Genomic DNA, 15,941 nt, shown 5'->3' on the forward strand with positions numbered 1-15,941 from the left:
ACGCTAGGGTTCTCTGAAAGGGAATTCGTCGGTTAAAATAGATCTTAAATAGCTTTGAAAAATTCGTGGTTTCAGACTGGAAGTACAGAATTACGAAATTAAAAAAAAAAAAAACAACCAACACAAACAATCCAACACCCCACCTCTGTTGCCTTCGGGTTTTAACTAGAAAGTGCATAGAGAAGAGTTTCTGGTTGGAAATGTAGGTTTTTCACGAGTGTGGCATGTGGCAATGACATTTTTGCCTACTGAGAGGACAGAGCTTGGTTCCCTCAGGTCGTCTTCAACCCTGTGCCCCACTTTCAGTGACACCAGCCACCTCTTCTCGGTGGTGAGTGATGGTTTTGTCACCGTGCCTCTAAGACAAATTGGCTCCTAGAAAAGCAATATAGACAGTTCTGTGGCTCTTTTTCAGAACCCTTACCGAAGCACTAAGCTTGCTTTCTGGCAGTCTGTTAAGGTAGTTGTTACCTCAGTCTTGCGAGGAAGAAAAGCTGTACGGTAGCACATGCAACTTTAAAGTTGTGTGTAAACATGGTTTATTTGGTATTTATAAGTATACTTACGGCTTCTAAGTTATTTGTCTGCTGATGTTGTCACCAATACCTATTTTTCACTGTGAAAATTAGATCATATCAGGTGTATCTGATATTATGAAGCATTTCTAGTTCAGCCAGTCATTGTTACTTGCTGAAACTCATCTTCTTGCTCCTTAGACATCCAGGTGCTGCTTGTGCAGCTGCAGCTTCTTAGGTCAGCTGTGGGCCAGAGGTCTAATTGACTCTCTGTTTGTGATTTCTATTGTTTTTCTCCAGTAGACCTGATTGTCATAACCAATCTCCAGCCTCAGTCAGTGGTGGTCTAATGAACAAAAGGATTACTTAGTGTTTATTAGTATTTAAAATTTAGATCAGATCAATTTTTTAATTTTGGGGACCATGTTAAAATAAAGAGAAAACCTTTGGACCTAGAAATTGGGCACTACAGATTAGTTTTGGAAGTCTAGCCTTGGGGAAAAGAAGTCCCTAGAAGTAACTATGAGGTCGGTTTTGTTTCTGGAGCTTGAATCTGGTGAACTTTATTTCTCTTTTTCATGCTTGGAGCGTGACTCCTTGTTTGAGAGCATCAGCTGGCTGATGCTTGTTATGTTTTCTTTTTAATTTTCTAGACAAAATCTAAGCAGAACAAGGAGGCTTTGCGTTTCCGAGTGGTGAGAGACGTAATCATCTGAAGGCAAAAAATTACAATTTTTAAAATGATTTTTTGTTTTCATGAAGACACATCCAGGTGTTGCTGTAATTCACTGCAGATTTGAAAGGAATGCTGCTCAGAACTCATTGCTGCTGTTCAGTGATGATTGTTGTTGTGTGCTTACCCAGCAGATCTTGACGTGCACTACTCTGATCAGCAGTAGTGCTTTGAAGGGTGCTGCCTTGATCCAGTAGTTACTTCACCCACCTGTTGTAGCTAAACTGGGTGTGAGCTGAGCTGTCATAGTCCTCCGTACCCCCCCCGCCCCAGTGCTATAAGTAATCCAGTTATTTTTCCTCTAGAATTGAACCTGTTACAGGCTTTTGGTTTTATTTGCAGGGCTGCCCCGTGACTGCCTCAGCAGATGTCTGGGGTAACCGTGAAAAGTCTTGGATGGCATTGAGCCAGAGTTGCAGTAGCTCTGGTTTGGACTATTCAGAAGATACCTTTGAGCCTTCAGCGAGGAGGAAGCAGCCTGCTGGCCGTGAGAGAGCGAACCACCTGAATCGTGGTGTTCCCCAAAGGCTTTAGAGGGGTCTGCTGGGTCAGATTCGTTGGAAGGGATGTCACAGTGGGCAGGCCAGAACCATGCAGGTACGTCCAGCTTACCGCGCTTGAGGCCTGTCTTTCTAACAGCGCAGTGGAGGCTTGAATCAGCAAAACCAAAGATGTAAAAATTGTGCACAGTGTTCTCGCTGCGCAGAGCGACAGAACCTCAGTGTTTTGTGCTCTCAGGATTTGGCGACAGCTACATGCAGAAGGATATGGTATATATAGCCATGGAAGCTCTTCCTTGGGGAGCTTGTGATGCTGGAATTCTGTTGGCATGTTAGAAAAAAATTTCTGCAAGATAATCTTGACTGAGTTGCTATGTATGAAAAGTAGCTGAGCTGTAAAATAATTTTTCCAAGGGCGCAGGGAAAGTTCCAGGACTTGAAAAACTTCAGAGGGCTTGATGGTACCTTCAAGCTCCATCAGATGAGGGACAAAGAAGCAGGCAGCAGGACATAAGCTAACTGCCTTAGCGTCTCGTTAGGTTTTCTTCTCTCTCTGTGGGGTTCTTTGTCATTCTTCTATATTCTCCTTTTCTTCAAGTTTGGTCTGGTAGGTATTGGGAGTACTTCAAGAGGTGATTTTTTTTTTTTTTTTTAAATCTCTTTTTAGTTTGTGAGCTTTGTCAGGATACATAAATGTTAGAGCTTTAAAGATTAGCTACAACGCTCGATTTTTTTAAAAGTGCTGTAGACTTAAGATATATTTTAATGTCTATTACTCTTGTAATCTGGTTTGCTCAATTCAACTTGATGAGCTGGCATATACCAATATATAATTAACCTTGTCTGTACTTTAAAATTGGCGAGCTGTTTCTTTCCCTGCTATAGACAAGTCCAGTAGAGACATTCCTCCTGTCCCTCATCCATCCAACATTTTACTGTGGGTTGGTTTGGTTTTTTTTTCACTCTGCAGTAATAACCAGCGCCATTATCATGAGGAATCCTTTTAAAATGCTGTTTAGACATGAAATCCCAGCAATGCAAGACAAAATTTGCTGTCAGATATATAAACCCTGTTTATTGTAGCACAGAATGTAGCATTAGATATCAGTGCTTCAAAAATCTGAATGAAGAGCTGGTCGTTGCCTTGCTGTCAATTTATGCTACATTGATATGATTGAACAGTGTCTGACAGATTTAACAGTTTTGCTTAAAATTTTTGGTTTTTACAAGTGATAGGTTTTAATAAACCTTTTTTTTTTTTTTCTGGAGATATAACAAATGTTTTTAAAATTATTCGATGTCTAATCATTGAAATCCTTATTTCTGCCATCAAGGAGCACATGCCAGGAGGACTCCTTGCTCTGTGCGTAGAGGTTTTTTTTAATAAGTGTTACCACTTTCTGTCTTTACAAAGTTAATGTTTCATAAAATTATGGAGTCTTCTGAACACCACCAGTTAGATGAGAAAGTAGGGAATATTTCATAGAAAAGTAATTTTGGGAAACTGATCTCTTTCTGTGGTATATATCTTACTGAGAACAGCATATATAAATAATAAAATCTGTAGAAAACCTGTCGTGCTGGTGTCCCCGGAGGGACACGTTATTTCCTTGTATAAGCCCACTGAATTTGCCATTAGTACCCTGAAAACAGAGCAGGGAAGTCGGGTGCTTCCTGAGTGTGCTCAGTGGTCTGAACTGGGCCCACTGTACGCGTCTGGCTGTCGGTGGCGGTGACTTTTCTGGCCTCTCAAGTCTCCGCTCTTTTCCCAGCTACTTGCTTCCACGTTGCTGTTTCTGGAGAGCTGGAGTTGTACTGGAACAAGCTGGAGCACAGGGAGCTGATACAGTTGTTTCCTTTGTCCCATGTTATTTTTCGCTTGGATCAATACCTTGAGACAGTTCACCTATGCAGGGCTGAAAATAAGTGATGGGGCTGGCGGGGGGAGGAGGTGGGCGGAGGTTAGGCTAGCATTACTGATAAAACCGAATCTTTCAACAAGCTCCAAGCAGTCATCTCTGTTTTTCTCAGTATATCCTATGTTGTTGTTCAGGGGGGTGATTAGAAATGAGCAGTATGAGGAACTTTGTGGGACAGAAGCTTCCTCAGCGTTTCACCTTGAAATCACCAATACCACCCGTATAGTCCTGTGGTTTGGGGTTGCTTTCCCCTCAACAGGGAAAATGTCCCGTTCAAGTGGAGGATTATTTGCCTTCCACTTTGTTTTCCTGCAGTCCTGCCTTCTTTGCCATGTGTGTTCAAAGGTGCCTTTTATTCATTGCAGATGAGCACTCTGAAGTAGTGGATTCTGCAGCTGTAGAAAGAGACGTTGTGGGAACATGGGTTGAGCTAAAAACTAAAGAAGCTGGCGTTAAGCCAGACGAACCTGTCATCAAAACTCATGCTGGTGAGTTCAGTAACTTTACTAGAGGTTATAATTCTTGGTTTTTTTAAAAGGGGATGTAAAGTTTTAGCTTTACTAGCTTGTATGTAAAATTTAAGTCTAGTTAAGGCAGGTAATTAGCCTGGCTTGATTAGCCAGGTAATTAAGTACGAAGTTTGGTTTATCAGAAAGTGGTTTGTCTCCCGTGACACACATGGCTTTGCTCCTGACATAGTGACATTAGCTTAGTGATGCGTTATAAGATCATCTGGATAAGTACGATAAAAAAATGTATCCACATTTTAAATTTAACCGTAATCCTCAAAATTCTAGCGGACTGTTTAGTTTTTCTCTTTTTCTCTCCAGCTGCACAGGTACTAGGAGTGTGGGGGTTTTTCCCCTCCAAAATAAACACAACTTCAGAATTTATTGTGTGAAATGTTTTACCTCCCGTTAATCGATTGTGTTAATTATTGAATTACTTGTTTGCTGTGTTTTAGTTCCTTTCCTGAGCTGAGGGAGGCAGCAGGGCACCAATTTTGGCAAGAACAATGGAGCAGCTTTAACCAACACAATGATGTGTGTGGAGGAGGAGAGGGGAAGGGAGGAAGGAAGGATGCTTGGTTATGCAAGCAACTGTGCGAGCAGATGGTGGGATGGAAGTCCTGCTTAAGTCTTTCTAGAAAGTGGGTCAGAGATACTATTTTTAATTAAAAAAAAGAGCAAGAAAGCTGTAGTTGAGCAAAAAAATAATTGAAGCAGAAGGGGAATCTTCCTCAGTCTGTATGTACATGAGAAGTGAACAAACTCAGAAGTTTTGTAGGTCACCTGTGAGACTGATTAACTGGGGAGATCCTCCTGCCTCGGTGCTTCATGGCATTGCATGTGCCTACAAGCATCCTCAAACTGTCCGGGTATCATAGGAAACCATGACCTAAGGTAACTTGTAGGCTATTCTTAATTGTACAGCTCATTGATAGCAGTGGTGAGTGAATGCTGTGAGTTCATGACTCATCTTCAGCGTTTATCTTTCTATTACTGGTTTTCAGAGACTGCCATGTAGTCAAGTGAGAAGACAATTGATGTAGATCATCTCATCTAGAGTAGAGAGGCTTCTCCTGGTGAGCACCTCGGGGACAGTCTTCCTAAAATATATCAGAATCTTGTGGTCTTGTAGTTCATAGAGAAATTGAAAAGGACCTGATGAGTTCGGATTCATCGAGTGAATGATAAACAACAGTATAATGCTGAGGAAGTTTTCCATCTCTACAGAGCTTTGCCTTGAAAGTTACTCTTGGGAAGATTTTTATTGTCTTAATCAGATTTTTGTAGTTCTGTACAAGGGAACAACATTCTGCCTTTGGTTTATGGGCTTTGATGGGCAGGGAGAGTCAGTGGTCACTCGGTTTTGAGCAGCAAGTTCTGTTTCGTGAGCTTGCGCTGCCGTGTGAAGCGATGCATTGTCCTCTGGCTGCCTGTCCTGTCGCCTGTCCTTGTAGCAGCTAAGCGGTTTTCGGGCACACTGTCAGTATTAAGAGCACAAAGTAAGGTTCATGCTTACACTTCTTTCATGCAGACGCAGTAGGCTGTCGTGTGATTGACAAGTTATCCCCAAATTCATCAGCATCGAGCATACTTAGCGGTGTACTACGTTTTTCATTGCAGAATATTAACATAGAAACAAAATAAACACAGCTTGTTTTGTATACTGGCATCTATAAATGCCTGCTTCTCTCTGACTTAATTCAGTACTTGGTAGCCCCCAAGCCTCTTAATATTTTATCAACCTGGAGATTATTTTTTTTTTAAAATACAATAGAAGATGAGCTCACCGAGGACTAGATGGTTGCACAGTTAGTGCCCTCAGTAAAATCAGCAAAATGAATGATGTATGCGTTGAGCATGCGTGGTATTTTTGAATTTGTCTTCAGGTAATAAAACAAAAATTTTTTGTTATCTTGCTACTGATAGGGTTAAATGTGGGGAGGAAAAAAATCCTGGTTTGCAGATGGGAATGCCCTGGAATGTGATTCTTATGTTTCATAGTTTTCTTTGTGGGCTGAAAGAACAAAATCTTAGATGCTGGCCTCAAGAGAAGTGAGAAATTTTTGTCGTAGTTGTTTTTCTGTCTTCCTTTTCTCCGGCCCTCTACCCCAGTGTTGTAGCAACTAGCTGTTATTAGGCAAAATGACTAGAAGTCCCCAAATCTGTATAGATTTTTCCAAAGACCGTTAATCATCTTCAAAATTTGCCACAGGAAACTGCAACTTAGATATATCTGAAAGTTCAAGTGGGCCTTTTTAATGCTCGGACTTGTTCCATATTCAGAAGTTTGCTCTCGCCTTTGTGACATGCCTGCATTAAATGTTTTGCTCATTTATTTTTCTGCAGCACTGCCACTGCACTATTGCTGGCAAAAGTGAGCAAGCTTTAGTTGTTAACGTACGTTACTTTGAGGCATAGAAATGTTTGAGCAGCATCAGACAGTTTTGTGGCTGAAATACGGCCAGTATTACCAGTTTGACTGTTGTTGTTACGATGATAGTGGTGTCGGTGGTGGGAAGGCTGAAAGCAGAAAAGGCCGGTGTAGAAACAGGCAAATAAATAGCTGTGTTCATGGTGTTAAGGTGAAAGGTCCTGGCATGTGCACGTAGGCGTGTGTGCACTGGGGGAAGTATAAGTGCTTCTTTTTCTGCATCAGATTTTTTTCCAGCTTGTCCGGGGTATTTCTGAGTAGATCTAGTTTATATTCCCTTTGTGACAAATTTTCGTATGTCCAAGTGTTTAATTATAGACTTACCAAATAGTAGTAGTAGTTTCAGTAAAAGTAGTAGTAGTCTGTTTATGAGAACTGAGAGAACATCCTGCTGCTCTGTTTGGAGAAGGGAGCAGGTACCCAGTAGTCTATACTGGCTCTTTCCTGTTCCTGAGCTTTTCAGCACCCAAGCTTACATGCACAAGTGGTGGGATTCCTGCAGACCTAGTTAGGCCCTGAGATTCCAGCCTCCGCTTCTGATTCCCTGGTAAAATAGTGTTACTGTAGGCTAGATAGGGAAATTCCAGCCAGCAACAGCTAAACAGAAACCCCTGCTTGTACAGAAAGCTCATTGAGTTCATTACTGCCTTTATGGAGCTGGGAAAGAACGAGTTTCTTCGGATTCTGCAGGGTTCTTACTGTTGTCTGAGTAGCGTTGGCGGAAACTGAGTGTGTCCCTCGCCACGATGGAGGAACTTAACTTGCTCTAAATTCGTGTTTGTAATAAATAGCCTGATATTTCGGACTGTTTGTGTTGGTTCTGCGCTATCTGCCCAAATCTTTCAAACACAGCGTTTGCTGATCGGGCTGTCAGCACGTTAACCCAAACTGCTGCGCTCAGTTGTACAAATGCAATTTAGTTAGGAAAAAGTTGTCTTGAGATGCAGCATTAAGATCTTTCTGAAGAGTAGTTGCCGGTTGCTGCCTTTGGCAGTTAACTCTCCTTGAAACGCTTTACATTTTTTCTTCTTAAAATAGAGTATTAGTAGAGTGTGATAACAAGCAAATGCCTGCCCATTGCCCTATGAAATGGAAATATATCGGAGAAAGATATCAAAGGAAAAGGGAGCTCAATAAAGACTTTCTTTGTTTTTCTCCTTCCACTCACGCAGATTTCAAATGTCATACTTACAGCCGTAGTTGCATTCAGAAAGCAAAATCTATGGGGATCACTTGGCTACGAACCACACAGCAGGGTTTAGGATGTTGTCCTAGGTTACAGTGTAAAATGTGCCAAAAGGAAAAAAAAAGTATTCTATGACCATCTTCAGGAGCTGTTGAGACCAGGTGGGGTGGTGCTCCCTGCCTCCCCCCTCTGGACTATCTCCTGTCAATGGGCACAACAATGCCTTATCGCCTGACCCATCGATAACTCGCTCCTGGACTATCTCCTGTTCACGGCCCATCAAGGAACTGCCTCACGACTCCCCATCCCATGGTGAGATGCTCCGCCCGGGGAGGGGGGGGAAGGAGCCAAGCAGTCCATGCCAAATAAAAACGGAGATCTCCAACACCCTAGCAGCCTTCTGCCACTGGATTCCCAGAGGAGCTTTTTTTCCCCCCATTGGAGTTCCAGAGGACAAGAGCTACCTACCTACCACTGGACCTTCGGAGGAAGACCAGACTCTTTTCCCTGATCGCTGCTTCCACAGAACTACACCCATCACTTCAGGAGGACTGCAGCCAGCATCTTATCGGACTGCTACTGCCACCCTAACAGGGTGTCAGGTTGTATTCCTGACTCTGTCAGTGTAAACCAGGGGGTTGTTTGTTTTTCCCTGCCTTGTGTTATATATATATATATATATATATATTAGTAAAGAACTGTTATTCCTATTCCCCATATCATTGCCTGAAGGCCTGTTAATTTCAAAATTATAATAATTTGGAGGGAAGGGGGTTGCACTTTCCATTCAAGGGAGGCTCCTGCCTTCCTCCGCAGACACCTGTCTTTCAAACCAGACAGATGTAGACATGGAGAGGAGCTTATCTCTTGTGCACACTGCATGCTCCTATAACCAGAGCAGCCCCTTGATCCAGTTCGTGGTGCTTCACTTTCCAAAGGCTCTGCGCTTCGTGACCCCGCTGCTGTGTGATACGCGGCTCTGACTTGACGTCGGCGTCTGGGTTTGCTCCTCTTGTCGCCTCTTCCTGCCTTATCCCCCTCCGACGAAGAGGCTGGGGGAGCGCAGGACGCAGGGCAGCCAAGCAGCAGCAAAATGCGCTCCTGGAACAGTAATTGGCAGTGGCAGGGATCCTCTGCAGGCAGACGTGCAGTGACATTTCGGTCTGTCACTGCAAATGGAGATGGAGCATTCGAGCATGTCTAGTTCAGAGATGGGAAGGAGGGAATACATGAAAGACACAAGAAATAAAACCAACCACCGAAGCAAGGGCATAGATCTTCTTTTCTTTCGGCTGAAGGGCGGGTGAACCTTCTGTACCTAGAAGAAAGTCTGAAAGCGTAAATAGCCATTGTACAGTTAAAAGACCAACTCTTCAGAATTTAACGGTGTGCTGACTTCTCTCATCATTTTCTGTTCTTGTTTCAGTAAGATTATAGTCCTTGGTCCGTGATAATTTTTATTCTTTCTGAGCTTATTTACTGTTAAACATGAATTGATATTAAACAAGTAACTTTTGGAAATTGGTTGTGCAGTCAGATTTAAAAATTGCTGTTCTCTCTGTTAGCGTTTCTTTTAGTGTCTGTAGGCGCGAATGACTGCATTTCTGCAGAGATACCCAGTTTCCTTGCAAAATTCCACAGCTCTGTCTTGTGTACTTGGGACTAAATGAATCGCAGCATGTTTAGGCAAACTTGTACATTCATATCGTTCGGTGTTTTAAGGATTTAGGTTAGGGTTATGCCAAGGTACCCCACGGGACTGGAATGCTGATGTGCGAGTCATCAGACAATCACCCTGAAATATCCAGTGCCTGTCTAGAGCTGAAGCAAAAGTGATTTTAATCACTGAAAGCGGGTGAAATGGACAATATGGAGGGATTGTTTAAATTGTGTGATCCGACTTTCCAGCTAAATGGGCAGTATAATTTGTTTCTGAATCCTCTGACCATACCTTACCTCTGTAGTCACTGTCATTGACTTTTTTTGGGCTGTCAGGGTGGAGCCCCGCGAAGGGAAGCGCTGTGTTAGCGTTAGCTGTGTGCAGAGGTGTTCACAAGGCTTCTAATAATGCTGACTGTAATGTTTTGTCTTCATTTCTCCTTTAATTACACACATTAAGGTGTTCAGTTGGGCTTCAGTAGTTGCATTAACGAGATCTGTGTAGCAGAGGTAGAGGGGTGCTCTCCCCCGTTTGAACAGCTGAAACCAGTGGTATCTCATGAGGCCGTGTGGCTCTGCACGGCGTCACTGTGTGCTGGTGCTCATGAAATACTATATTGATGGGCTGTGTTTGAGCCTGTGGAAAATCTCCCACTAAGCATCCAGTGAAGTTGTAAACCTGTCCTTGCCTGCCCATCTGAAGTGTAATCTCTCTGGTTTTATTTATTATGACGTGCCACTGGGAAGGATAAGAGCAGATGAAAGAGATTGTTTAACCAAGGTCATATAAACAATTTAGGGAATGGTCATTGAAGCTTTAGAGGAAAGTATTTTCTAATATAACTGCATTTCCTCAAAAAAAAAAAAAAAAAAAAAAAAGGCAGCCTAACTATAGGTTGTGGAATGTATTTGAGGTGTATAACTTTTCCAGAGTTACTTCAATAGACACTGTCTCTAATTTTTCAGTGTTTTGTGAATTGCTCCTTAGATGAGTAGCTCTCTCTAAATGTTAATTCATTTTGGTTTAGCCAGTTGCAGTTTCGGGAGGAAGCTGCACCTGTGTTGGGTGGTCATTGGAACTCAGTTTATTTAATGTCACAGCCTTTAAGTACTTGCTTTACTCACGGATTTGTGCCGTATCATTAAATAGTCTTAATTCTTTAGGGTTCTATCCCCTGCCCTCTTTGGAGACCGTTCATAGGGACATTTATTGTGCCGGTCCCTACAGTTATTGTCCAGATTTGTATTTAACTTCTGCACTGCTGTTGTTACAGTCGTTGCCTCTAGGCTTGACATGAGGTTTGGGTTTTTATTAGATAATATGAGGTCGCACAGATAGAACCAGTAATTCTTCTCTTTCTCTGATATAGTAATGGACACTTTTGTTTTGTTGATTTATGCCTGACAGGAATTACTGAATTATCAGATGGAGAACTGGATGCTTTCCAGTCTTTTTGCACCATTAAGATAAGCAAGATGTGTCAGCAGCTGATCTCGAAGCAGGCAAACGGTGGCAAGTCCAGAAAGCTGCAGCGTGGATTCCCAGCGAAGAAACCAGAGACTAGTGATTTGGACTGCCTTGTTCCTGATCGGCTGATGAACAGAATCCACCTGAAAAATATCCGAGAGACTGTTAAACAGGTACTGCAAGGAAGAAAAAAATTGAGATTTGGCCTATGCTTTTGGGAGAACCACTGGAAAAAAAAAAGCGCCATAGTATTAGGATCGAATCAGGCAGGCGTTATGATGCCACGCTCAGGCCTCTGAAAGAGATTTTTGCTCAATATCTCAAGATTTACCTTGCTCATTTTTTTTTTTTTGGTTAGACACTACTGCAGAAGTGTCGCTAGCAAATAGTCAAATCATTGTAAAATATCGTCTGGTGATGAAACAATTCCTGTGATTGAGTGAGGCTGGGATGGTCAGTTGTTGGAGTCCACCACAAGCTCTGGATCAGCTGAAGAAAACGGGCTTGTTTTCTGGTTACGTTTGCAGCTGGTACTTGTGGAATTATTCTGTGTGTCTGCACTTTGAGATCAGTCTGCATCTGGGGAAGTACCTCTGATAAAACAAAACATTAGCTTTGAATAGTAATTGCAGTCATTTATTTGTTTTATTTCTGTCACATTTGCTGGCTTTAATTTATGGCCATATAGCATAGCGGGAGGGATAACGTATCCCTCTGCAAAGCCTGTGCCAGGTGGGCAGGGAGTAACACTTCTAAAGTCAGTTCTGGCGTGATGATTATTTCAGGCTTCCTGTTTAAAATGTTTTGGAATTTCAGCAGTCTGCATTCTTTCGTTGTATTGATGTTAACCAACACACCATCCAAATTTTGTAGAACTTTTACTGACTCTTTATTTGCCTTATGGTGTGGCATTACATTTTCTGAGAAAAGTCACTTTGACTGCTCGGTCTGTTTGCTTCTGTCTTCACCTCCATGTAACGACACTTGTATGCAGAGAAGAAATCAAGGAAGAAGACAGCAGGCGGGCTTGAGACATGGCTTTCTAGGAGTGATTCCACTGCTGCTTCTGTGGCAGCTTACTGTGTTTATGTAACCAGATGGAATCTGTGTAAATGAAATCAGATTAAATTATTGATATTTCATAAATGCACCAATACTGGGATTTGTGCAACGCTATTAAATACCCTTAAGATTTCATGGTGGATAAACGAACATAGGAATTAACAAGTAGTACTGTTTATCTTACGAAGAAAACTGGGATTTTGTTTGTATCCTGACTCAGAGCTGCATGGAGATACTTGAACTAATCACTTCAGAGTTTATTTACATCTTAGAATTTGTAAAGAGAATCATAACCTCTGTGGTTGGTAGGTGCATACTGTCCACTTAAGGACACTGCTGTTCCTGTGGCCTCGTTACAGACAGGCAGGTACACACAATGGAGTTATTGCTGGTTAACAACTGCTGTTACTGACTTGTGATGATCGAGTATTTGAAACGTGGAGTAAAGCACGTTAATGTGACTTAACGGAGCCTTCAGGAACGAGTGTATTTGCTGCTGTGGAAGACTGGTCAGCATGCCCAGACTGCCTCCCTGCAACACCAGGCACTCCTTCAGCAGGAGTAACTAACGGCTGGTGGTGCTCTAAACAGCTTGAATGCTCGCAAAATGTGTCTAGATGTACAATTGGCAAAATTGTAATTTGTACTGAGTGTCCACCCAGGGTCAAAAGGGTTGCACGACTTAAACCGAGGTTTTTTGCCAGCGTAACTGTATCCTCACAGTGATGGAGGTTTGGCTGGTCACCGAGGTGTGGCTTGGCAATCACAGGACTTCATTTTGTTTTTCCTGACTGTTACAGTTTCTGTGGAAGAAGTCAGGAATGTCGGTGCAACCTCAGGCATCAGGGAAACTTTGCCTGTGACAAGAAGAAATAGTACGTTACAGATCAGTGCTGTGGTTCTGAGATGCAAGGAGATAATTTTAGGTGAAACCTATCGGTGCTGGAAGGGGTAATACCTGGGGAAAAGCAAGTATATTTAGTGTGAAAGCGTTCAGACAGGCTCATCAAGATGATACTTGGCAAAGATTATGGAATAATTTACAACTGCCTACGAAAGCAAATTTTTCTCTTTAGACAGTATCTATGTCTGTATTTTTATTGATCTTAATGGAGTGGCCACCTTGCTAGGAGAGATGTTGCTCATTGCATCAAAGTCTCATCTTTCAGGTGACAGAAGCTCAAATCCATGAATCTTCAGCGTGCCCTGACTGTCAGAAGTTGGAAGCAGAGCTAGCCAAGGTTACCTTTCTCAGAAGAAGGAAGGTTCTAATGGAAAATGCTCTAATCCAAGAGAGACTGGAAGAACAGATTTACTCCCGAGTAAGCAAACGGTGTTTAAAAAAGTAGAGTTGTGGTACATTTTATACCTACTGTAACTGAAGAATGCGTAAGCCAGATTTCCCTCTGATTTATGGCAATGAGATCAGATTGACCTGAGTGCAGTGCAAGTCAAAACAGGCTTTGGCTCCATATCATGAATAAAATGCTTGGGACTAACGTACTGATCAAGTCATTTGAGCTTGCCCGATTTGTATAAGCGGAAGGTCTTTCCCAGGATGTCCTTCCCCTCCTTAGGGAAGAAACCTGCTTTATGGGGCAGATCACTGGCCACATCGCTCAACAAAGTTTTTAAAGAGGATGCTTTAAAAATCCAGCAGAACTGTGCTGATGAGTGCTGCCTATCGAGTTGCTTTAGGGGGGGGACTGGATGTAGCTGCCAGTGGTAGGCCTGTGATACAGGACATGAGACGTGGCAGGAATACAAACGCAAGTAATTTCCATGTTTCCTTTTTATTTCAGGATGTGCTTACGCTTCTAGGAGAAGCACTCAGAAGCTTTCCCAAACCTTCAGAGGATCCCAGGAACTTATGGCAAAAGCTGAAAGGTCAGAAAATGTGAGACCCAAAAGTAGTAAACGTAACTGAAGGACATAAAGAACTGGGAGAGTCTTCTGCGGGCAGTCACGTGCTGAATGCCAACGATTGTGGATAGAACCTGGTTTTGTCAGTGATGAATTGGGTGGTGGTTTAATATTCTTGCAGGTGGAAGCAGATATGCCCAGCATGCTGGCGCCTGATTCGACTCTTCAATCTTCCTAAATGCAAATGTTGCAATATATGGTGATCCAACTATATACGTTTTTCAAATTACAGAAGCCAACACTTTCTATTATTAATCTGACAAGTAATAAGTGTTGTGTTTTGTGGGATTGCTGGTGGGGTTTCAGAGCGGCTCACAGCTGCTTCCATCGACTAGAAAAATAAATGATTTCTTTTTTTCGGGGCAGAGAGGTGTAATTACTGGATTTCAGCTCAATCTTTGCCCACTGTCTCATGTTCAATTGAAAGCGAGAACCCCAGGTGGAGGAGAAAAAGAAGGTTGCAAAGTAACTATAGAAAGGAGGAAAATGAAATGGGGTATTTATAGAACTGAAATAATGAGACTATAACGGAAATTAATCAGCAAGACTGTGGATGCCAACAGGACAAGAAATGATAATAAATTAATCATAGAACCTGTATGGGATAGGTGTCTAGGAAGAGAAAAAACAACCTAGATTAAAATTGGAGTAAGATGCCAAATAATATTTTTGACCATTTTTTGAATATACTTTGGAATTTGTTGTCATTTTCTGTGATTTTTTTCGAGATGGCAAAGTCAGTGTCTGCCAAAGTGTACATCTGGGTGAAAGACTGGTACTCAACACATTGCTGAATAAAATGGCTTTATGCTGGGGATCTCGGTGGGTTAGACAGTGAAATCATCTTCGCTGTAGCCTCAAAAGGTGCCTGCTGAGCTGTGGGCACCAGTGCAGCCCACCTTTCTGGTTACTGCTGTCGGCCAGAGCTCGTTGCGCTGCTCTTGCAGCGACCTTGCGGCCGTTGGACTTGTGTGAGTCACGAAGTTACTGTCTCTCATCAGTTGCCAGGCTTCTGCGTTTAGATCTCTGAAGGCTGTGGAAGGAAGATCCTTATCTAGGAACACTTACTGAATTTTTGTTAGGAAGCAAATGGGATTAAATCTTACTGTTGCACTTTATTTTCCCGTTTTAGGACAAGAATATGTATTGTTGAAGTTGGTTTTGTGTTTTATACCCATGTAATTTTCTTTTGTATGCTCTATATTGTTTATAAGAGTGCTTGAGGGCTGTCGAGCCTCTTGTTTTCACTTCCCACAAGTCAATGGAAAACCTGAGAAGAAACGCTCGGATGTAGTTGTAGCCAGGCCCACTGACATTTGGTGCTTAAAAACCTGCCTTGAAGGATTTCACTGGGAATTGATCCGAAGTAGGTCAAGCCCCCAGTGAAAACATAATGCAGCCCGAAGTTGCTCAAAGTAGTTGTCCTCGCTGCTTCGCTGGCAGTTTGGTCTGGTTCCTTGTCAACAGCAGGTTTAATAGTCCATCGAAAATATTCCCCTAAGCTTGGCTTTAGCTTTTGAATCGTGGCTGCAGATTACATAGCTCCCTGTATAACGAGGAAACTACTGCTTGTTTCTTTCCATTACTCTGTAATCCTTAGAAACGTTTAAATCCCTTAAATCTCCTACCTTCCCATCTCACAAACCTTTTCTTTTTAGCTCCTCTGTCTCTGTTCCTTGTTTGCTTTGGGCTGCACTCCCTGTTCCTTTCGAGCCTTTCCAAGTCTCCAGCAACCTGCCTCGCGCTAGGGAAGGGACACCCGTTGTTCCCTGTGAAGTCTCATGAGGGCTGTCAGACAGAGAAGTGGTGAGCAGGAACGGAATCCTTTGAAAATGCAATTTGGTTGTTATTGCCAATGAACGCAGCTTTCAGCCCTGAGAAAAAACACAGAAAGTGAGTTCCAGGACTCTAAATATAGATTGATTATAAGTGAAAGAAGGCATTTTGATGTGTTTGCTTTCAGTGCATAGGTGCTTTATAGAAATACTGAAATACTTCTTCGCAACTGTTGTCAAGCCTTTGTGTAAATACATTGA

The 15,941-nt window shown here is 42.4% G+C and overlaps 1 protein-coding gene across 1 annotated transcript; it reads left to right on the forward strand.

Annotated features, from left to right (window-relative positions):
* The first annotated feature begins 1,718 nt into the window (after window positions 1-1,718).
* C9H8orf48 (chromosome 9 C8orf48 homolog) lies at window positions 1,719-13,951 on the forward strand. Its single transcript, XM_086470395.1, has 5 exons — window positions 1,719-1,845; window positions 4,033-4,155; window positions 10,861-11,093; window positions 13,152-13,304; window positions 13,785-13,951. The coding sequence occupies exons 1-5, from the start codon at window positions 1,815-1,817 to the stop codon at window positions 13,881-13,883; spliced, it is 639 nt and encodes a 212-aa protein (XP_086326521.1). The 5' UTR covers window positions 1,719-1,814; the 3' UTR covers window positions 13,884-13,951.
* The last annotated feature ends 1,990 nt before the right edge of the window (window positions 13,952-15,941 follow it).

The sequence above is a fragment of the Leptosomus discolor genome, chromosome 9 (genome assembly GCF_034619465.1).
Source record: "Leptosomus discolor isolate bLepDis1 chromosome 9, bLepDis1.hap2, whole genome shotgun sequence".
Lineage (NCBI taxonomy): Eukaryota > Metazoa > Chordata > Aves > Leptosomiformes > Leptosomidae > Leptosomus > Leptosomus discolor.